Source organism: Bos taurus, chromosome 4 (assembly GCF_002263795.3).
Source record: "Bos taurus isolate L1 Dominette 01449 registration number 42190680 breed Hereford chromosome 4, ARS-UCD2.0, whole genome shotgun sequence".
In the NCBI taxonomy this organism is placed as follows: domain Eukaryota; kingdom Metazoa; phylum Chordata; class Mammalia; order Artiodactyla; family Bovidae; genus Bos; species Bos taurus.
In genome coordinates, this window is record NC_037331.1 from 46,235,335 (window position 1) to 46,260,376 (window position 25,042).

The window sequence follows — 25,042 nt, forward strand, 5'->3', positions numbered from 1 at the left end:
TCAGCACTCAGCCTTCCTTATGGTCCAACTCTCACGTCCATACAGAACTACTAGAAAAACCATAGCTTTGATTATACGGACCTTTGTTGGCAAAGACGTTAGCATTAAACAACTTTTTATATCATAGGTTTTCTTCCAAGGAGCAAGCATATTTTAATTTCAAGGCTGCAGTGACCATCTGCAGTGATTTTGGAGCCCAAGAAAATAAAGCCTGTCACTGTTTCCATTGTTTTCCCATCTGTTTGCCAGAAGTGATGGGACCGGATGCCATGATCTTTGTTTTTTGAATGTTCAGTTTTAAGCCAACCTTTTCACTCTCTTCTTTGACCTTCATCAAGAGGCTCTTTAGTTCCTCTTTGCTTTCTGATATAAGGGTGGTGTCATCTACATATCTGAGGTTATTAATGTTTCTTCCAACAATCTTCATTCCAGCTTGTGAGTCATCCAAACAGGCATTTCGCATGATATACTCTGCATATAAGTTAAATAAGCAGGGTGACACTATACAGCATTGACGTACTCCTTGCCCAATTTGGAACCAGTCTGTTGTTCCATGTCCGGTTCTAACTGTTGCTTCTTGATCTGCATACAAGTTTCTCAGGAGGCAGGTGAGGTGGTCTGGTATTCCCATGGCTTTAAGAATTTCCCACAGTTCATTGTGTTCCCCACAGTCAAAGGCTTTATAAAGCATACTCAGTGAAGTAGAAGTAGAGGTTTTTCTGAAATTCTCTTGCTTTTTCTATGATCCAGCAGATGTTGGCAATTTGATGTCTGGTTCCTCTGCCTTTTCTAAATCCAGCTTGAACATCTGGAAGTTCTCGGTTCACATACTGTTGAAGCCTAGCTTGGAGAATTTTGAGCATTACTTTGCTAGCACGTGAAATGAGTGCAATTGTGTGGTAGTTTGAGGATTGCCCTTCTTTGGGATTGGAATGAAAACTGACCTTTTCCAGTCCTATGGCCACTGTTGAGTTTTCCAAATTTTCTGGCCTATTGAATGCAGCACTTTCACAACATCATCTTTTAGGATTTGAAAAAGCTCAGCTGGAATTCTATCACCTTTCCTAGCTTTGTTCGTGTTCCTAAAGCCCTCTTGATTTCACACTCCATGATGTCTGGCTCTAGGTGGGTAATGACACCATCATGGTTATCTGGGTCATTAAGATTGCTTTTGTATAGTTCTTCTGTCTATTCTTTTCACCTCTTCTTATTATCTTCTGTTACTGTTAAGTCCATACCATTTCTGTCCTTTATTGTGCCCATCTTTGCATGAAATGTTCCCTTGGTAACTAGTTTTTAAGAGATCTCTAGTCTTTCCCATTCTTTTGTTTTTCTGTTCCTTTGCATTGGTCACTGAGGAAGGCTTTCTTATCTCTCCTTGCTATTCTTTGGAACTCTGTATTCTAATGGGTTTATCTTTCCTTTTCTTGCTTGCCTTTTGCTTCTCTTCTTTTCTAAGCTATTTGCATTTATTTCTCTTGATAGTTTTGATCACTGTCTTCTGTACCATGTTACAAACCTCCGTCCACAGTTCTTCAGGCACTCTGTCAGATGTAATCCCTTGAATCTATTTGTCCCTTCAACTGTATAATTGTAAGGGATTTGATTTAGGTAATATTTGAATGGCCTAGTGGTTTTCCCTACTTTCTTCTATTTAAGTTTGAATTTTCCAATAAGGGGTTCATGATCTGAGCCACAGTCAGCTCAGGTCTTGTTTTTGCTGACTCTGTAGAGCTTCTCCATCTTCAGCTGCAAAGAATATAATCAATCTGATTTCATTATTGACGACCTGTGATGTCCATGTGTAGAATCGTCTCTTGTTTTGTTGGAAGAGGGTATTGCTATGATCAGTGTGTTCTCTTGGCAAAACTTGTAACAACTATTTACACAAAAACCTGTTGTATATTATCTCTTTAGCCATGCAGTATAAAAAAATTATTAAAGCTTTGTGTTAATGTTCCAGGAGATTTTGAGAAAGCTCCCATAACCATAATGTAGTAATTTTTGTTTACTGTGAGTTCTTGCTGTGCATTGTCCTTGTGTAAATATAGTAGGTTTGCTCAAATTTAATCATTTTCTACTAGTTGGACATTTAAATAATTTCTACTTGTATACCTGGTTTTAGGAATAGAATTACAAAGAACATCTCAATTCTGTGAGTAATTGATTAGTGGAAATTAATCTTATTAAAATAAATTTCCAATAACGGGGTTACTGGATCTAAAGGATGTTTGACTGTTGGTATTTGTCACAAAGTTGTTTTCAGATTTACTGTGTGCTTTGAGGATATTTAGCACCATGGGACTTTTTAAAGAACATTTCTAAGAATGTCTGGTGCCCTATTTTTTGTTTTCGTTTTCTGTTAAATACTATCTTACAGTTCAGGAAAATTCTTAAACTGTGTCAACCCATTTCTTTTTACATTGTTGCCTTTTAAAATTACTCTTAGTAAGTATCAGCATAGAAATGAAGATCTTGATGAAGTGTTTCTGCCTTCTTGCATTGCCAACTTTACAGTACTTAGAGCTTTAATTTTTTTTTTTAAATATTAAAGTATAGTTGATTTACAGTGTTGTGCTAATTTCTGCTGTACAGCAAAGTGGCTTAGTTATACACATATGCATTCATTTTTGTGTTCTTCTCCATTATGGTTTATCCCAGGAGATTGGATATAGTTCTAAGTGCTATAGAGGAGGATGTTGTTATTTATCCATTTTATTTTATTTTTTTAATTTTATTTTATTTTTAAACTTTACGTAATTGTATTAGTTTTGCCAAATATCAAAATGAATCCATCACAGGTATACATGTGCTCCCCATCCTGAACCCTCCTCCCTCCTCCCTACCCATACCATCCCTCTGGGTCGTACTTTGCATCTACTAACCTCAAACTTCCAGTCTATCCCTCTCTCTTTCCCTCCCCCTCTGACAACCAGTCTGTTGTCTATGTCTGCGAGTCTGCTTCTATTTTATAGATAGGTTTATTTGTGCCATGTTTTAAATTCCACATATAAGTGACCCCATGCATTATTTGTCTTTCTATGTCTGACTTACTTCACTTAGTATGATAATCTCTAGTTATATCCATGTCATTGTGAATAGTTTATTTCATTCTTTTTTATGGCTGAGTTGTATTCCATTGTATAATATGTGCCACATCTTCTTTACCCTTTCATCTGTCAATGGACATATAGGTTGTTTCCATGGCTTAGCAATTGTGAATAGTACTGTATAGCTTTAATTTGAATCATGAGGTTATGCAAAGGATTTGTGGCTTGTTTACGTGCTTGAGTTTATCTGTATTTGGGCTGAAAGTCTTGTTTAATTCACACCCATTATCTACTCCAAAATACAAATTTCTTGCCACATTCTAAATCCCTAAAAGTGATTCTTTCTATAATGGCCATAATTCTTACATGTTGCTCTAATAATCAGGAATTGCTAAAACTCTACTTTTTCCCTCTATGTATTTTTATTTTTTTCTTTTTTTTTTCTTTTTTTTTTTTTTTAATTGCGATGGCGCTTAGCACCCCCCTTGCCGAGGCCTTTGCCACCCTTCCCACGACCAGACATGGTTGCTGTCGCAGTCTGTATTTTTAAAAATATGTATTTATTTACTTGGCTGCATTGGCTCTTTCACTGTGGCACACAGATTCTCTAGTTGTGATGCATGGGCCCAGAGCACATGAGTTCAGTAGTTGAGGCAGTCAGGTTTAGTTGCTCTGGAGCCTATAGGATCTTAGTTCTGTGATCAGATATCAAACTGGTATCCCGTGTATTGCCAGGTGGATTCTTAACCAGTGGACTACCAGGGAAGTCCTCCTGCTGTGTATTTTTAAAATAATTTGAAAGGAATCTATATTGTAATCAAAGCAGTTTATCTATTCATTTTATGTGAATTTTATCTTTTTGTTCAGTATGTCTGCCTCAAGGAATCCATGTTGTAGAAATACCATTATATAAACAGAAAATTATATATAGAACAGTATACAATTGCAATGATGCCTTAACACTGAAGAATAGGAACAATTTAAACATCCAGTAGGGAATTTATTAAATAAACTATAGTACATTCATATAATGAAATAAGCAGTTATAAAAAATAAGACAGCACTATGTGTTAACATTGGAAGGTTGAAAAAGCAAATTGTGAATTTGTTGTTGTTTAATCGCTAAGTTGTGTCTGACTCTTTGGGACCCCATGGGCTGTAGTTGGCCAGGCTCCTCTGTCCATGGAGTTCTCCAGGCAAGAATACTGGAGTGGGTTGCCATTTCCTTCTCCAGGGGATCTTCTCCACCCAATGATAAAACCCGGGTCTACCACATTGGCAGGTGAATTCTTCCGAGATGATGCTAGCCATAAAGAACCTGCCTGCTAATGTAGGAGACTTAAGAAATGTGGGTTCAGTCCCTGGGTATGGAAGATCCCCTGGAGAGGAGGGCATGGCAACCTGCTCCAGTCTTCTTGCCTGAAGAATTCCACAGACAGTGGAGCCTGGCAGGCTACAGTCCACAGGGTCACAAACAGTTGGACATGACTGAAGCAACTGAGCGCACACACAAGCCATCAGGGAAGCACCAAATTGTGAATACATATTGTATATTCTCATTTTTAAAAAACGGTGAGATGTGTTTATGGATAGACAAATATAGAGGAGGATACAAAGCATCTTAACATGGGTCTATCAGGTTTGGATGAAGACATGATCTTTCACTTTCTTGTTATGTCTCTTTTAAAGTTTGTACAGTAAACGTGAATTAATTTTGGAATTAAACACATTTCTCTTTAAAAGATTAAACAAGTCAATTTTTAACATCACAGCATAGCTATTAGGGGAGTACTGGTTTTCTAAAGATTCAGAATATTTTGGAGACTCTTCTTTTATAATCTCCTTCAGAACTGCTTGACCTTAGTTTATGTCTCTCTCTCTCTCCTGATTGTAGCACACTGGATCCCAAGTAATAGTCACTTAGAGCAAAACTGAGAATTTGCTTAAGGGATGAGTTGAGGAGAGAAGTAGTTGACAACAGAAATTTGACCAGTTAGATTGTAACTGCGTTAAGCAGCCTTAAACCATGAAGAATTCAAATAGTATTAAATTCTAAGGAAAGGTTTTGATTAAGAGGTTTGATAAAGGTTTTGAAAAAATCATCTCAAACAGTGGCTTGGTAAGAATAAAGGCATGGAAATAAGTCATGTTGTGTTTGTGCAAGGGAGAAATTAATTTCAGTGTGAATTGCCCTCAGAAGTAGGTTCACTGCCACATTGATCAATAGGAATTGTCAGATGAGGGCTCCAGGAGGATTGATACAAGTGAAGAATCTGGGCAGGTGATGTACATAAAATGCTAGACCAGGGAACTTAGAAGTCAACCATAGTAGGTGAGTTGTTACTGTCAGTGGTTGGTGAGCTCATCATCAGTTAGTCATTATGAGGCCAGAACTGCTAATCTGACACTACCACAGCTACTGGTTGCATTTTTTTTCATAAGCAAGTCTTGGTTCATTGTAAGGTTTCCTTTCCTTAGCTTTTCTGATAGTTCCAAGACTTTGTTATATCTTGACATAGTAACACACACATAAAGCTTTGAACATTGAAATGTATACTTCACATTCAAATTGGGGTCCATGCATGTGGATTCAGTATGTCCTCAGTCTTGTTTAAATTATTTCTACCACTTTTGTCCACCCCTGTGCATAGTGTCCCCAGTGCCACTGAGTACATTAAGTGATTTTTAATGTCTAGTAATTTTTTCAGTGATAGGGAAACTATATCAGAGTTTGAACATGGGACATTTATTGTACTTAACTAAAAGTTTTTCTTATAACATGGACTCTAGATAGGGTATGTCATATCTGCAGGGTGTCTATGTTTTAGACATTTTAAAGACATTTTATTTGTATAGCCAATATAGTGTTTGAGTGGAATTCTCTTTGATGCAATGTTTTTCCTTCCAGACCAGAATCCGTAGAAGCTAGCCCTGTGGTAGTTGAGAAATCCAACAGTTATCCCCACCAGTTATATACCAGCAGCTCGCATCATTCACACAGTTACATTGGTTTGCCCTATGCGGTAAGTGTCAAACATTTCTTTGGAAGGTTTTTTTATATCTGTATATAAATCTGTATTTTTTACATCTAAAAGTTGAAAGTTGATGTATGTGGTGTTATGCCTAAAACTGAATATTTAAAATGCAGACTTTTTATACTATCTAAACAATTAGGTATATAATTTGTAGTTTAATTTGTCATTGATCTAATTATATTTATTCAAGGGATTAAAATTCTATAAGAGGAATTCCTTAGAAATTTTTATAGTATTATTATTTTGCTTTTTATGCTTTTACTAGTTAAGTGTTATAATTCTTTACCTTCTCTATAAAAAGACTGTAGGTAGAATTATACTATCTACTGTTGATTTTAAATTATATAGTAATTTATATGATAAATTATATAGTTACCACTGATTTAGCTCTTATATGTCAAGCTCTGTGCTGAGCTTGACATATATATATATTTTTTGATATATATATATATATATATATATTAGCTTGACTAATATGTATTTTTACATATATTATCTAATTTTCAAAAACAACCTCATAGGTATAATTTTCATCCCCATTTCATAGCTGAGAAAATGAAAGCTTATCTAAGTTAACTTATCGAGTGTTGCATAGCTAGTAAGAGGCAGAGTATAGACTGAAACAGCTGCAGAACTGAACACATTTGTGGTATTATCGAGTTGCCATTATCAGAAATTTTTAGAACAGTCTTTTGGACTGGTGGGATGATTTGGGAGAATGGCATTGAAACATGTATAATATCATATATGAAACGAGTCGCCAGTCCAGGTTCAACGCACAATACTGGATGCTTGGGGCTGGTGCACTGCGACGACCCAGAGGGATGGTACGGGGAGGGAGGAGGGTTCAGGATGGGGAACACATGTATATCTGTGGCGGATGCATGTTGATATATGGCAAAAACAATACAATATTGTAAAGTTAAAAAACAAAATAAAATATAAAAAAAAAAGAAATTTTTACCACTTGGACCAGAATAAAAAATACCCAAACTTTAAAAATCCCTATTGTATACTGTCTAGTGACAATATGTCTTTTGTAATTGTTTTTGTTATTCTTTGGCCTCTATTTTCTAAGGGTTTTGTGTTTATTTTTTTTAACCATCACTATTCTCACATCTTGCATTGTGAAGATGACCAAGGTTGTAGGTAGATATTTTCATTTATTATGGTTTAAAATTTAGTTTCAGCAAGTCACTATTTTAAAGATATTAAGGAAGAAATGGGCCAATCTCATCTCTCTCAAATAGGTTAAAGACTGAATTTTATTTAAGTTGCTTAGATCATACTGTTACTGAAATTACATTGTGCTGTGTTTGTGTTTAATTATCCAGGACCATAATTATGGTGCTCGTCCTCCTCCAACACCTCCAGCTTCCCCTCCTCCATCAGTTCTTATTAGCAAAAATGAAGTAAGCATCTTTACCACTCCTAATTTTGATGAAACTTCCAGTGCTACTACAATCAGCACATCTGAGGATGGAAGTTATGGTACTGATGTAACCAGGTGCATATGTGGTTTTACACATGATGATGGATACATGATCTGTTGTGACAAATGCAGGTAAAATATTTCATGCTGTTTGCTTGTTTTCTTGAATGCTCCTAATGTTTGTGATTGTTAATGTTGGAAAAGATAATTAAAGTTGCTTTGAAAGGAACTGATAAATGAATTTTTAAAGTGATCCTTCTGCTACTATCATTGCAATCTGTTTTGCTCCTAGAAAGTGCCCCTATGGGAAAGAAAGAAAGAAAGAAAAAAAAAACTATCTTAAGAGTTTTTTTGGAAATCCTTGTTAATTGAGTAATAGGCAGTCAGTTCTAAACTGTATACAGAATCACACCTCTCTTTTCACTCATTCAATAGTAATACACTACATAAAGTAGACAAGATACAAACGAGAGGAGAATTGAGTCCTGTGTATTTCCTTTGGAATTATTTGTGCTGTATAGTCAACTGTGATTTTCCAGTTTGGGGGAATTATACATTTGATTGATGTTTGTTTGACCTGACTCTCTCACCTCCTTTTGACTTGAACCTTGCAGCACTCTGGAGTCTCCTTGAACCAGAACCACAGTCTCCCCTCCCCCAACCCTGGTTCAACCACCAAGAAAGGCCTCCTCCCCTAGAGAAGGTGTGATTGGGACAGAAAGTGGGGTTTTGTTTTCTTTCTTTATCTTTTTTTCTGGTGGGAGGGAGTTGGGGAGGATGGAGAGGGAATAGTAGGATTTCAACCTGAAAGTTACTGAGTCCATCCCCTGCATAGGCTGGGAAGCAGAGAGTATTTAAGCAGTATTTAAGCACTGTAGGGGGTAAGAAAGTTTGATAGTTTTCAGAATATCCTGGATCTGGTCCTTAAGGCATAGCTTCATTATTTTATTTGAAATAGTATTCATATTTGAATGTGAGTATAATATTTGGCCTTGTTGAGCCAAATATAAATTACTTTGCATTATTTGTAATCTGTTCCCATCTGTTAAGTTAGGTGATTAGGAGTGAGATGTAATTGATACAAACATGCAGTTAGGGTTATATTTCAAAAAGGTGATTTACCTTTGCCAAAAATGGGGAAAATTAGTCTTAAGTGAAATGTGAAATTTGATGTTATTTTTATGGAAAGTTGTAATATTAATACTTTGAGTTAATTTTAATAATAAAACTATATTGTGATACTTTTTCAAATTAACAACTAAACTTATGGTACATACTATTACCATGAGCAATCACCTCAGTAAGTTAATTCAGGAGGTAAATTTAAAATCAAAGAACATAACTTCACTGGTAACTTGTTTTCCTCATTATTTTTTAATTAGCAACTCTCAATTCATATTTTAACCAATCATATAAAATATCTCATAGCTGATTTTTGTCTTATGTGATAAATTATATACCATTTGACAGTATTTTTATTCTAATGCATTATCTAAAGTGTTTTTCTTTTGATTAATTGCAATGATCTATATATAATATATAATTATATCTATTAGAAAATAGTGAAATAGTTCTTAGGATTTATACCTATCTACAAACTCTTGAAGGACCAGTTCACATATATTGGATTATTCAAGGTATTTGCTTTTTAGCAACTGGTCTATTTGTTATGAATTTTTTGTTATTCTACTTTTCTACTGCTTAACCTGGAGTATAATATATACTACCAGGCTTAATCTTTTTTCCTCTATTCTTGTTTTACATTGGCTCTATGTATTTTCATGTACCTGCTGCCCATACTCTCTTTCAAGTTTGCCAACTAGAGCTCTGATATTTATTCATTTCCTAGTTTTATTTCTTCTATTGTCTCCATGACACAATTACTTACCCCCCAAATTTAACATAATTTGTTATCCTAACTCTCATCAAGTGCTTTGCTTTTCTTTTAAACTTTTTTCCCCTATCATCTTTGATATATAGACAGTTATCTTTACATTCTACCAATTCTTGTCCCAACATCCTCAGTTAAGAAAGAGCAAGATCATAGCAGTTAACTTAGTAGCTTTTATGTATAAATTATATATATTAAAAGTAGCTCATTACTGTATAAGGAATAAGATTATTTTTAGAACAGGCATATATATCAGCTATAGACCAATTAAAGTTTTGGCCATAAAATAGCCTCAAACTTGAGAAGTTTGCCTCAAGCTGCTCCATGTATTACTCTTAAAAATAGAGTTCATAATAAATTTAGTCTCTATCTTCATGGAATGACTCTTGGATTCTTTAACTTCATCTTCTCTGCCATCATTCTAGTTCTTTCGGTTCTTTAACTTAGATCTGGAATGTTGGAAAAGCCTTTTAGTTGATTTTTATACTTTCAGTTTTTTAAATTTTTTTGAATACTATATACCATCAAAACAACCTCTGGTTGTTACCTGTTGCCAGTTAGAGGAGTGCTACACACACTTTGACATTCCAGGTTCTATATACTGTAAATACACTTTACTAATTGAATTTTATTCCCCTCTGTTTCTCAAAACGAACATTCTTCAAATACATTAACTGCCTCTGACTGTTGCTCTCTATATCCATCTACTTGAGAAAATGTTGCTATGTGACATTTCTGTCTTCATAATTTCCCATGTGAGGTTCTCTTCAAGTCCCATTATTCTCCAGGATGCTTTTCCCATTAATACCAAATAGTGTGGATATCTGCAGCTTGTGATTTGTAATTAAATATGTACCTTTTACATTTTAATATTATATTTGCTTTAGAAATTTGTATCATGTAGATGATATCCCATATTTGTCCTCTTACTTTTACATCTCAAAGTTTTATCTTCCCGAGGACATATTTCTATGAATTCTTCACATTACCTTTTATACTACTAAACTCAAAATAGGCACTTATTAAGTGATAGTTAAATAGAATGTCAAATCTTAATTTAAGTATGATTTTAATAATATTTTGTATGTTCTGCTTTTTTTCCCCCCTTCCTTTTTAAAGTGTTTGGCAACATATTGACTGCATGGGGATTGACAGGCAGCATATTCCTGATACATATCTTTGTGAACGTTGTCAGCCTAGGTAAGTTGTGCATGTAGTAAAACTGCCAGTAATTTTACCGAGGTAATCTTTAGTTACTAGAAGTTTATATATGAATTCTAGATTAAGCAATTAGTGGATACTGTGTTAATATGGGCTTCATTTTTATGATTTGGGGTTTTGTTTGTTTTCATTCTGACATCCCTAAAATCAGGAAGAATCTTTCCATTGATAATGTGTCATGGTTTATTTTCTATCTAGGGTTTTTAATAATGCATAAAATCCTAGTGCATTTTCTAAGTGACATCTTTTTTCAGTGGACTGCACATTATGTTAAAAAGTTATTACAATGGCCTTCCCTTCTAATACACAGTTTTGTAGGGCTTATACTATTATTCCACCTATTGGCAATAATGTGTTTTCTTGCCGTTTCTTTTTCTGTGTTTTTAACAAATCTTTTTAAATGGACATTTCAAACCTATATAAAAGTACTGGTATAAGGAACCCACATGTTTCTACCACCCTGCTTCAAAAGTTCTCAATAATCTTTTCATTTACACTGCTGTGAATTTTTCTCCTTCATGTATTTTAATGCAAATCTCAACTATATTATTCCATTCATATGTATCCGTATATATATTTAAGTATACATATATTTCTGTTTATATATTTCAGTATGTATCGATAAAAGAATTCTTAACAAAAATCTGTAATCACAAAACGATTAGTATACTTGCAACAAAATCTGCTACATTTAACCACTTTTTATTTTTATTTATTTATTTTTTTACTCAAATAAGTCTCAAGTTTTATTAAGATCTTCTATAAACACATCTATTTGCTACTGAAAACTGAAACAGCACATCAAAAAATTTTATTACTATTTAACACACTAATAATGCTCTGGCCAAACCAGACAATGTTATCTTTACATTCCTTCCCAAGTTAATTTGTTTCAAATTCTTGATATTGAGTTTCAACTTCAGGGTTAAGAAACAGGCAATACCTGAGACTTAATTAGTACTTCATGGTGTCAGATCAAAGTGGAATTAGTGTGTATTCAAGTCATTTCAATTCCAAGCTACATATAGATTCCTCATAAGTTAAAACTGTATTAAGGTAGAAAAGAGATGCAAGTGAAAAAGACAAACTTAGAATAAATATTATACTTACCTGGCAGGGGAGATACCATGATCACTTTTTATTTTTAAACATTATTTATTTATTTATTTTTGGCTATTCTGGGTCTTCATTGCTGCATAGGCTTTTCTCTAGTTGAGGTGAGCAGAGGCTTCTCTTCAGTTGCAGTGTGGAGGCTTCTTTTGTTGGGAGCACAGGCTCTAGGGCGTCAGGGCTTCAGTAGTTGTGGCACATGAGCTCAGTAGTTGCAGCGCGAGGACTCTGGAACTCAGGCTGAATAGTTGTGGCACATGGGCTTCGTTGCTCTGCAGCTTGTAGGCTCTTCCCAGATCAGAGATCAAACCTGTGTCCTCTGCCTTGGCAGGCGGATTCTTTAGCACTGGAACCACTAGGGAAGCCCCCATTCATGCTCGTGCTTAGTCGTGTCTGACTCTTTGTGACCCATTGGACTGTAGCCCACCAGTCTCCTCTGTCCATGAGACTCTACAGGCAAGGATACTGGAGTGAGTTGCCATTTCTTTCTCCAGGAAATCTTCCCAACCCAGGAATTGAACCCGAGTCTCCTGTTTTTACTGCATTGCAGGCAGATTCTTTAGCCACTGAGCCCTCAGGAAAGGCCCCAGCCTTTCTTAAAGTATTGATCGTTGATATACATCTCTTTTAAGTCTCTAGTAATCTAAACCTATACTCTTTACCCCACCAACCTCAATCTCCTTTGCAGTTTGTTTCTTTAAGGGAATGAATTGTTTATCCTGGTGAGTTTACCAATTCCATTTTCATGATTTAACAGTTTTCTCTCTATATTTCTGTAAATAGTGTGTGATTAGATTTAGATCCCCCTCCTTTTTTGGGGGTAAGACATAGACATAGACTGTATTCTATCAGGTGACACGTAATATATGAATGGGACCCATTGATAGTCATTTTTAAGATCTATTAACTTATTAGGGGTTGGTTGCAAATTAAGTGATGTGTTAATTCTGTTGCTTATCACTTATTAGCTGGACTGTTTCTGTAGAACTTCCCCGTATTAACTGTTCCGTTCTTTTATATTTTACTGAGGAATGGCAGGATAAATGCTTGTTGATTTGTAGTGTTTATCTGTTTTTAGAATAATGAAAAGAATTTTAAGAAGTCAGGGGTTTAAACATATTGAGTATCAGCATATTGCAGTTATCAGCATGACAAGATATCTCAGGCTTATTTATACTTCTGTGCCCCAAGCTCAGAATAGGTTTTCAAGACCAGAATCTGAGAGCTAGTAATGTTCCTTCCTACTGGTCTTCTCAGTGTTCCTATGTCTTTTTAGTAGACGAAGCTAGTCTACTATAAGTTTTGTCTGTTTATTTTTAAGATAAAATACAGGTGCTTATATTGATAATTGCAATTTAAATTTAGGGATACAGTTGACCCTTGAACAGCATGGATTTGAACTATGCATGCCCACTTATGTGTGAATTTTTTTCAATAGTAAGTACTACAAAACTACACACGCTGCATTTTAGCACCCCTAACCCTCTCGTTGTTCAGGGGTCAACTGTACAAGGTTTTCATCTTACTGTTTCTATATTCCATCTGTGTCTCCTTCTATGCTAGTTTTCAACAATGCAGTCAGGAGTGTAATTAGAGCATCACATAATTTTCTCAACTGCTTAATCGCATAGAAGAATATAACAGTTTTAGAGTAACAGTACCAACATTATCACCAACAATATGATTATATAAAAAGTTTATAACTTTTTTCCCCCTTTAGATATTTTCCATAGGGATGTATAGTTAATTTATTGTGTTTAAGTTCTTTTGAAAGAATTTTACTGTTTACACACTACACACTTCAGGCTTTGGTTGTTTTATTTTTGATTTTTTAAAAGTTAACCTTTTCAAGTAATGTAGATTCACATGCATTTGTGAAATAATACAGAGATCCTTTGCGTCCTTTATTCAATTTCTCCCAGTGGTAACATCTTGAAAAACTGTTAATACAATATCACAGGCAGTATACTACATTGGTATAGTCAGGATACAAAAAATTTCAATCACGAAGATGCCTCATGTTGCCTTTCTAGACGTATCCACCTCTTTCCACTCCGATCTTTGACCCTTGGCAACCACTAATCTATCTATAGTCTATTCCAGTAATTCTGTCATTTAAAGACAGAAATGAAATTACACAATATGTGACCTCTTGGGATTGGCTTTTTTTTTTTAACTGAGCAAAATTCCCTGGAAAACCAGCTAATTTGTGGCATGTTATCAGTATTTTGTGGTTTTTTTTTTTTTCCTTTTTCAGATTAGTGTTATATGGTATATATGTACCAGAGTTTGTTTAACCACCCACTGAAGGACATTTGGGTCATTTCCACTTCTTTGGCTATTACAAATAAAGTTGCTATGAACATTTGTGTACAGGTTGGGGTGTGAACCTAAGGTTTGCTTGCTCTGGTATATGCCCAAGAGTGCAGTTGCTTGATCATTTGGTAGTTGCATGTTTGCTGTTGTTGTTTAGTTGCTCAGTCGTGTCCAGCTCTTTTACGACCCTGGACTGTATCCCATCAGGCTCCTTTGTCCATGGGATTTCCCAGACAAGAACCCTGGAGTGGATTGCTATTTCCTTCTCCAGGGGATCTTCCCAACCCAGGGACTGAAACCCCATCTCCTTCACTGCGGGAGAGTTCTTTACCACTGGGCCACTTGCAAAGCCCCAGTTGCATGTTTAGTTTTATAAGAAATTGTCACGTTGTCATGCAGCAGAAACCAGCACAACATTGTAAAACAGATATCCTCCAATTAAAAATAACTTTTCAAAAAAGTGTCAAATTATTTTGCAGAGTAGTTGTATCAGTTTACTTCCTATGAGAAATGGATGAGTAATAATTTTATTTTTAAGAATTACTTTATATATCTTACTTGTATAGTCATATGCTTATTTAGTTATGTAAGTAGTAGTCCCATCATTCCTGTTCCTTTGACTTTGAAAGTAACAATTTTTAAAAAAATCAATTATTCCTTCCAATTTTTGTTACACTAGAAATAGATATGCACATGGTGGTGGTTTAGTCACTAAGTCATGTCCAACTCTTGTGATCTCATGGACTGTAGCCCACCAGGCTCCTCTGTCCATGGGATTTCCCAGGCAAGAATACTGAATTGGGTTGCCATTTCCTTCTCCAGGGGATCTTCCTGACACAGGGATCAAACCCAGGTCTGTTGCATTGTAGGCGGATTCTTTACCCACTGGGCCACCAGGGAAGTACGGATATGAACATGTATATTTGTATTCCCCTCCTTACTTAGATAAGCAGTGGCACATAGAGTTTTTGCCACAGTAGTTTTTTGTCTTAAAAATTTGTTCTGAATATCACTTCATGTTAATAATATAGAAATTAACTTCTTCCTATAACTCAAGATGCTCCATCTTTTACATGTTGTATACTTTAGCCCTTTGAGTGGACCTTTGAGTTGTTTCCAGTCTTTTGTAATTGCAAATAGAAGTGAGATTGTTCAGTAAAAGGGTAAGTGTATGTGTAAAATTTTGTCTGATACCACCAAATTCCCCTCCAGTAGGAACTGTTCAATTTTGAATCTCCACCAGTCATGGATAAGCGTGCCTATTTTCCCCCGCCTCACAACAGAGTTTTTGATAGACTTGGATTTTTGCTGATTTAACTAAATGAGAAATGGTAATCTCACTGTGATACTTTTCATTGCTTATGAGTGAGGTTTTTCTATGTGACTTTGTTTCACCTTTAATAGTTACTAGCCTTTTGCCAGAGGAGAAGGCAATGGCACCCTACTCTAGTACTCTTGCCTGGAGAGTCCCATGCATGGAGGAGCCTGGTGGGCTGCAGTCCATGGGGTCGCTAGGAGTCGGACACGGCTGAGCGACTTCACTTTCACTTTTCACTTTCATGCATTGGAGAAGGAAATGGCAACTCACTCCAGTGTTCTTGCCTGGAGAATCCCAGGGACGGGGGAGCCTGGTGGGCTGCCGTCTCTGGGGTCACACAGAGTCGGACACGACTGAAGTGACTTAGCAGCAGCAGCAGCAGCCTTTTGCCAGAGAGTTGTTTTTTTTTTTAACGTATTAGACTCTTTTATTTTTAATCATGAGGTAAATATCTACTGATGAATTCAGTAAGAGTTAGTTAAAAACTGACCATTAATGAGGATAGTCACGTCAGCAATAACTGGCTGTCATTCTGTGATAACTAGAGTTATCAGTAATGCTAGGATAGTTTTGACCTACTAGACATTAAGGCAAGTCTGAGTAGCAGGTACTTCAGTCTAAAGCCCTTATTCTCCCAAATAACTGTATCTAGGTATCTGACCTTTAGACTAATAAGTTTAGACAGGGAAAATGTTGCAAGGGTGGTGAGGGGGGCAAATAAAACAATTACTATGGATGTTCTAGTTCATGAGTGGAGGCTGGAACAGGTTAATAAAATATTTTAGTTGTTAAATATTTAGTGTTTATCATTTCAAAAATGGAAATAATTTAGGCAAATAGTAATTATTTAGTGTTTATCATTTCAAAAATGGAAATAATTTAGGCAGATAGTAATAGTGCAATAATTATATTACCATTTTCCCCTAAACTTCTGCTTTTAAATATTCAGTTTGGGAAAAAGTAGGGCTTCCCTGGTGGCTCAGATGGTAAAGAATCAGCCTGCAATAACGGAGACCTGGGTTCAGTCCCAGAATTGGGAAGATCCCTTGGGGGAGGGCATGGCAACTCACTCCAGTATTCTTGCCTGGAGAATCCCCAAGGACGGAGGAGTCTGGTTTTCTAAGTAAAAAATTGTTTTCTTAACACAACAGAGTCAGTTAATTGGCATCTACTGCTAATTATGCTAATCAAATCTAAACTGCAAGGCAAGTGATAGTACACATAATTTATGTTGTTCGTTTTTCAATAAGAATACTAGAGAAATCATAAAGTTTTTATCACATTTAAAACAGATCTGCTTTGTATCTAAGTTTATGAAAGCTTGATAAATATGTTAATATTTTAATTATAGGAGTTTGGATAAAGAGAGGGCGGTGCTACTACAACGCCGGAAAAGGGAAAATATGTCAGGTAGGTAAAAAGGATCTATAGTAAATGAACTTTAGTATGACTGAGAGAATAAGTGGCCTGCGTGTTTTTAGTCAGATATAAACCCCTGGCTAATGAACATTGGTTATATGTATAATTTACTATCTCAGGTATACATTTTAAATATTCTTTTTTATAGATTTTATAGAACAGTAGTATTTAGTTTAGAATATATGGAAAACAAAATTAAAATTTAAAATCATATTTTCGTGCACATAGATAACCTTTTGGTTTAAAGAAGTAAAATATGTTTGTTCTTTAGAAAGATGGCGATCCATTAGTTGATCACGTGGAATAGTATATATTTTATTTTTAGGAATAGGATTTAAAGGTGTAACATATGCTAAACTTTCACTGCGGCTTTTAAAACATGTTGACACCAATACAAGTGGTTTTGAATAATGATAAGTTTTTTGAATTGTTTGATGAATATTTAAATTGTTTCTAGCATTTTTGTTTTGTCTTGTTTTTGTTATTACAAATAGGAAGGTCAGTGAAACCCTTTTAGATAGTGTTTTTTGCTTTTTTTTGTACGTGTCCCATTTTATCTTTGGATAGATCCCTAGATATGGGGTTGCTGGGTGAAAAGGGTAAGTGTATATAGAAATTTGCTAGATATGGCTCAGTTAATTCCCCTTCATAAAGAAGTTTTAATTACAGACACTGGCAATGTTTGTAGGTGTCTGTTTCCCATGGTCACACCATCTGAGTACCTTGTCAGATTTTGTATCCTTTCTAGATTAATGTATAAGAAATATATTTGTAATTTGCATTTAAATGTGTCTTACTATGAGTGAGGAAGTGGGGGAAAAACTTTTATTCTTCAGAAAGATAGAGACATAATAGTTTGTTATGTAGAATGTTATTTTATTGTTTGAAATAGAAATATTATTTATGCAATAATTTTTATTTTGCCTTGGAAGATGGTGATACCAGTGCAACTGAGAGTGGTGATGAGGTTCCTGTGGAATTATATACTGCATTTCAGCATACCCCAACATCGATTACTTTAACTGCTTCAAGGGTTTCTAAGGTTAATGATAAAAGAAGGAAAAAAAGTGGGGAGAAAGAACAAAATATTTCAAAATGTAAAAAAGTAAGTTTTTCCTGTTATGAAGATGACTAGAAGGGTAGTGACAGTTTTACAGGAAAGACAGGAGAATTATGGATAGTATTAATAGCTAGAAAAGGTAGCAGGATCTAAGTTTAATTAAAAAAACATTAAAAATTTTTAATGTGTTTTATAGATTGAAATGGAGTGGAGAAAAATGTTTGCAAACTGCTTTGAAGTCATCACTGTGATGAGACTAGTTATAAAAATGCAAAAGATAAAGTAAGATTTAGTGAAGGTTGCTGTTCTATAAAACAGAAATAAGAGTGCTAAATTTTTAGTAGCTTATAAATGGGTAGAGGTTTGTAGCTGTTTGTTTCTGAATCATGTTTAATCATTTTAATAAGGCTACATACACATTTGTTGAGTTTCTTACTATCTAGATTTTTCTCACTTAAATTTTTGTATTAAAATACAGAAAACTGTAAAGAGTGAAATTATACCTAGATATAAAATGAAGTTTTACCCCCAGAAAACATTGTTTTTTTTGGAGTAATTCTTCATGATATTTGATTACTTAATAGGCAGCATGTACTTTTAAATACATTTTTCCATTTTCTAATTTCACCTTCCTATTTAAAGTAAGTCTTGATGCTAATAGTCTTCACATATATGTCTCTCTAATTTTGCTTCTCTATACAACTATAACCAAATTCTACCTCTGTTTTCTGACATGTTATCTTTACTTACACTGTTCCCTTCATTACTAGACTATTCTTTTCTCCATCTTTATCTTTTAAACTCCTATTCTACTTTGAGGCCCATCTGAAGCACTTCTTTTTCAATGAAATTTGCTTTTCTCCTATCAAATATGATCATCTTTCTTTGTATTTCACCATAGCACTTGAACCTGTTATTATAGCACTTAATCACATTCTGCTTTATTTCATTGTTACTTTCCTCATCTCAGAGTGTAATGTACAGAGGAAGAGATCATCTATTAAGTGCATTTTACAATTTAGGAAGTCATGTTTAGGTATTAACGGTTTTTTTCTCTCATGTTGAGTTAGTAATACTTCATAAGGATTAGGAAAAAAAAAATCTAAGAACTGGGCGTAAAGATCTAGTTTGCTTTGCTGTTATGTTTTTACTACTGTTGGGGCAGTATGTAGTTAAAAATACATAGCAAAAAGATGCATCTAATTTTGCTTTTTATTCAACCTGTTGTTGTGGCTGATTGTTAAAAATGTGAATGGAGTTCACAGTGGACATTCTGGACAGATGACTTTTTAAAAATACTCATAAACACCTAGTAAGGTGTTGCTGGTTGCTGTTTTAGCAATTCAGAGCTTTGACATAAAGTGTTAACACTGTTAAAGACATAGATTGTGTATTGTGACCCATATATTAGGAGTTTTAAAACTTTATTGTTAAAATTTTCCAGTTTTACTTGAATTTTTTAAACTTGATATTTTTTCATAAAATGATTGTCAGCACATATTAACTTATGAATGTTCTTTTATTATTTTCTTTCAGTGTTTCCTCTGTAAACCAAACTTGTATCTTCTTTCATCATACTTCAGATTTTTCTTTTGTTTCAGCTGCACAGCCATTATGCAGGTTTAAAATCTGTAAATCATCTTCAGTCTTTGATATTCACTATTGATTTTTCCTTTGGAATGTCTCTTCTCTGTTTTCTTATTTTTCTTCATTTTTGCTTCTACAAACCCAGTATGCCCTGATAGTAGTATAGTAATACCTTCTTTAATTTCTCCAACTTTATCCTCTTTCCACTTCAGTCACTCTGCACTTGGTTATGACATTTTCTGCAAATATTGTTTTATATCACTTCTCTGCATGCTAAGTCACTTCAGTTGTGTCCAAGTCTTTGCAACCCTATGGACCATAGTCTGCCAGACTCCTCTGTCCATGGGATTTCCCAGGCAAGAATACTTGAGTGGGTTGTCATTTCCTTCTCCAGGGGATCTTCTCAAGCCAGGGATCAAACCTGTGTCTCTTATGCCCCTTGCATTGGCAGGCGGGTTCTTAGCGTCGCCTGGGAAGCCCTTCCCTGTTGAGAGGTATTTCATAGATTCCTCCATCATAATGAAGAACTTAAAGTATTTAAGCCAGAATCTTAAAATCTGACTGACTTTCATGACCTAATTTTACATTTTTTTAACCAGTCTTATGTCATACTGTTTTTAGTAGGTACAAGTGTGGTATGCTAGTTTTTTTTTTTTTTTTTTTTTAAATGCAACATATTTTTGCTTATTGCATGCCTTCTTTCTTATTTCTTTAGTACCAGAATTGTGTTCAGTTTCCCACATGGCTGAACAAATCCATTTTCTGTGTTCCTGGTTCTTTTTCCATATTTTATGTGAAGATTCTTTGCTGCTCTTACTGCTGCTGCTTCTCTTCCTCCTCCTCCTCTCTTTTAACAAAACTTGCTCTCTTCCAACAGACAGTCTACACACAAACTTGGAACTTAAATTTGGAACTATAGTGCTTACTCTAGGTTTAATGTTTGTTAATCTCTTTAAATACAGAGTTAATCTCTCTAAATATACTCACTTTGTGGAGTGGAGTGGTGAAGTGAGTCTTAAATTCCACTTTAGAATGTGGCTGAATAGAGAGTTCCCATTAAATATTTGTTAAGTACAATTCTGTTTACCACATTGCTTATTATTTGAGTCCCAATAGGTGCTCAAATACTACTTGCTAGTTGACCTAGAAAATTAAAGTAATAACAAAATTGTTTTATCCCCACGCCAAATCTTGGCTCATGACTTAAAACTACTATAATATTTTTAATACCTTCCAACTTTTATCAGGTGTTTTTCCATGATTGTATTTTAATATTGAGCAAATAGAAAATTTAGACATTTTCTTAGCATTATATGCATACATATTTTCATGTTTTTGCATTGTCTGTATTTATTTTTAATAGTTTAGTGTTCTAGTAGATGATTTTACTTCAGTATTCCCTTAGTTCTGACTATATTGGTTTTTACCATATTTTGTGTAATTTATGAAATTTCAAAAAAAAGCTTGAGTGAGATCATTCTTAAATATTAATTTATCCAGTTTTTAAAGATCTAACTCAGAATTCTGTGTTATTTCAGGCCTTTCGTGAAGGATCTAGGAAATCATCAAGAGTTAAGGTAAACACATTGAATCTAAGCCCTTACTATCAATTGTCAAGTATCTAACAACTTACTAAGTGGTTGCTTGGTCATAATCTTTCATTAATGCTCTCTGCATTCTGTGTCATTTCATTGCTTATTATCTTTATGAAATAAAGTGGGAAGAAGTGGGACCATAGAGAATTCTAATTGGACTAATATATACCATTCTTGGAGTTTATTAACACTGTTAATATTAAACAAGAGGAGATAACATAAATGATTTCTAATATTGATTCATTTTTCATTTATCATTGTATTCCATGTCTCTAGTGCCACTTTTTATAGTATACTAGACATATAAATGCAAAATCACACTTGAAATTTGAAATTTTGCTCTTCTACATAGTTTGAATTCTAGGGATTTAGTCAAGTCAATAGTTATAAAATACTTTGAAATCACCATAGACTCACCATGTAAGTACAAACTTGTTACTTGTACCTTGAATAATTAGTATACATCCTTAATTTTGTAGATGCCAGGATTGCTGAGAGAAGCAAGCCCTGCCCCTCAAACCCCAACCCTCCCACCCTCCTCCAACTCTGCCTTCCCTTAAAAGATAGGTTTGTGTTGGATGATACAGATCAGCTACACAGTGTTACTCTTAGGTTTCTAGGATAGGTAGTAAAGGAGAATAAGTGTCTCAAGTTGGCAGATATTAAAATGGGATGTGGGAATAATATTAAAATGTATCTGTTGTCCCCATAGTATAAAGTATAATAATTAATTATCCCACATTCCTGAAAAACAGATCATTAAGTAGCTGTCAAATGATTATTCTTTCTTAAGAATGTTAATACATGGTGTTGTTCAACATACTGCAAGTCCAAAGTCTTATAAAATGTTCTTTATATGTTAAAGTTGGGTATTTTATGTTTACCATGTTAAATTTGTATTTATGGTATTTTTTGTGATGCCAGAGTAAAGAGATCTGGAAAAGGGTTTTATATTAAACTCTTGGATCTATTGATCCTTCAGTGGTTTTCCTTTCTTTCCATTTTATCTAATCTGAATATCAGACTTAATGAGGAAGGAGCATCTTTACTTAACTGAAATATGTTTTCATTTATTGTGTAAGGAAGTGACTAAGAAATTAAAACTTTAAAAATGCTTTGTGCATCTTTGAAAATCTTTTCCTTTTCAAGGAAGATGTCTGTTTATGATCATAACATTTCCAGTAAGTGATTCTGTCATACATGAAAGAAGTTTAAGAGATACAGAAGAGCTCTGATCCACTTCTGTAGAGGAATTTTTTGTTTTGTTTTTTTTAAAAGGGGAACAGAAAAGAAAATTTAAATGGACTAGATTTCTTTAATAAAGGTGATAAAAATCTTAATATGTAGTGTCATGTAAGAGAAAGACAGATATCATTGTTATCACATATGGAATCTAAACAGTATGAATAAATACAACAAAATGGAAACAGACTTACAGAGAACAAACACATGGTTACCAGTGGGAGAAGAGGGGATAAGGGTAAGATGAGGGTTAGAGGATTAAGAGTTACAAACTACTGTGTATGGAATAAATAATCTACAAGGATAATAAGAAGCACAGGGGATATAGCCACTATTATATAATAACTTTAAGTGAAGTATAATCTATAAAAATTTTGAACCACTGACATACACCTCAAACTAATATAATATTGTAAATCAACTGTACCTCTATGAATAAATAATGGGTAGTTAAAAAAAAGTGCTTGTAGACTTGTCTATATAATATATGAAAAACATTTTTGTATTACATAAACTATATTCACTGTGAAAAACTCTGAAAAATAAATAAAAATAAAGGCCAAAATATGTAATGTTTCATATTTGTATAAAAATCTATTATTTATCAAGTGATCAATTATTAATGTGGAATACGTGAGCCCATAAAATATCAATTAGTAAAATAAACCTACTATCAAGTAGCTGGACAACTTACTATAGTTTGTTTCATTATAGAGGAGATACTTTTTGTGATAGTTTACTTACTTATACGTAAGGTGGACTGATGGTAAATTTTAGTTAAGTGTTAACTGTACACATGTACATGTTTAACAGCATATATAAAAATTTTCTTGAAATCTTTACGTGATTTTAAAATTTCATACTTACATCAAGTTGTACACATTATGGAAATTATCTTCTCATAAAGATGTTCAGTTCTATAGAAATCAGAACAGCATTTACAAACAGCTTAATTGAAACTTTGTGTTAAGTCCATTATAAATTCACTATAAATTTGAATTATACTATCAGTAAGATACAATATATGTTTTTGTTATCTGCATTAATTCATTTTCATCCTGAGATTACAAATAACTGAGGGAGTCTGGCTTTAATAAATTTTAAAAATATGTGGTAATTATGCCTTTCTATAAATTTTATTCCAGCGAGAAAAGGGATTCCCTTTTTGTTTCATAAAACCTATTGAGAGGTTGTAACTTTTCACTACTTTGCATTTAGCATCCTTTTTTTTTTTTTATTGGAGTATTGTTTTACTGTGGTGTGCTTCTGCTATACAGCAAAGTGAATCAGTTTTACATATACATATATACACTCTTTTTTAGATTCTTTTCCCATATAGGTCATTAGTATTGAGTAGAGTTCCCAGAGTATTGAATATTGAATAGGTCCTTCTTAGTTATCTGTTTTATATTAGTATATATGTCAATCCCAATCTTGCAATTTATTCCTCCCCTGACCCTTTCACCCTTGGTAACCATAAATTTGTTTTCTACATCTGTGACTCTATTTCTGTTTTATAAATAAATTCATTTGTACCATTTTTTAAGATTCCACATATAAGTGATATCATCATAATTGTCTTTCTCTTTTTTGCTCAGTCTGACAGTCTCTCCATCCATCCATGTTGCTGCAAATGGCATTATATTTTGTTATTTTTAGGGCTGAGTAATGTTTCATTTAATATATGTACCACATCTTCTTTATCCATTCATTTGTAGATAATAGACATTTAGGTTGTCCATTCCTGGATATTGTGTATAGTGCTGCAGTGAACAATGGGGTGCCTGTATCTTTTTGGATTATGGTTTTCTCTGGACATATGCCCAGGAGTGGGACTGCTGAATCGTATGGTAGCTCTATTTTTACTTTTTACAGAATGTCCATACTGTTCTCAATAGCGGCTGTAATAATTACATCTCCACCAACAGGATTGGAGGATTCCGTTTTCTCCACACCCTGTCCAGCATTTATTGTTTGTAGACTTTTTGACTATGGCCTTTCAGACCAGTGTGAGGTGATAACCTCATTTGATTTGCATTTCTCTAATGATTAGTGATGTTGAACATCTTTTCACGTTCTTTTTGGCCATCTGTATGTCTTCTTTGGAGACATGTCTATTTAGATCTTCTGCCCATTTTTTATTTTTATTTTTTTCAATTGAGCTGCATAAGCTGTTTGTTTATTTTGGAGATTAATCCCTTGTTAGTCACTTCATTTGTAAGTATTTTCTCCCATTCTATAGGTTGTCTTTTTTATTTTGTTTATGGTTTTCTTTGGTGCGCAAAAGCATTTAAATTCAGTTAGGTTCAGTTTTTAAAATTTTCATTACTTTAGGAAGTGGATCAAAAAAGATATTGCTGTGGTATAGCATTTAGCATTCTTAAGGAAATGGCACCCCACTCCAGTATTCTTGCCTGGAGAATCCCATGGACGGAGGAGCTTGGTGGGCTACAGTCCGTGGGTCGCAAAGAGTCGGACACGACTGAGTGACTTCACTTTCACTTTTCTTTCACTTTCAAACCTTTTAAAAGGGGATATGGAGGGGGGCAAGCACTTAAGCTTAAAGGTCCTTGTTCCCACTGTGTGAGACATTTTATTCTCATGTAAAATTTATCATGTGGACAGTTCATTATAGATCTTGGAATTACACAAAATTAAGCTATCAGAGTATATTTTTGTTACAAACATGGTAAAAGTTGAAGTATTATATCAGAAAATAAGTTTATACTTAATATGCAATATGTATAGTTTACGTATAATTGCAAA

The 25,042-nt window shown here is 34.2% G+C and overlaps 1 protein-coding gene across 9 annotated transcripts in view; it reads left to right on the plus strand.

The window, feature by feature from the left end:
- Positions 1–25,042, plus strand: part of KMT2E (lysine methyltransferase 2E (inactive)) — a 91,168-nt gene that overhangs the window by 33,111 nt on the left and 33,015 nt on the right. For 8 of the 9 annotated variants that reach the window (NM_001082451.3, XM_059885693.1, XM_005205364.5 and 5 more), the window contains 6 exons: positions 5,959–6,073; positions 7,420–7,649; positions 10,528–10,608; positions 16,725–16,783; positions 17,725–17,897; positions 20,978–21,016. In NM_001082451.3, the coding sequence (NP_001075920.2) occupies positions 5,959–6,073; positions 7,420–7,649; positions 10,528–10,608; positions 16,725–16,783; positions 17,725–17,897; positions 20,978–21,016 (697 nt within the window). Of the gene's footprint in view, positions 1–5,958; positions 6,074–7,419; positions 7,650–8,131; positions 8,221–10,527; positions 10,609–16,724; positions 16,784–17,724; positions 17,898–20,977; positions 21,017–25,042 lie in introns of those variants that run through there. The other variant, XM_005205367.5, reaches the window with a different exon arrangement.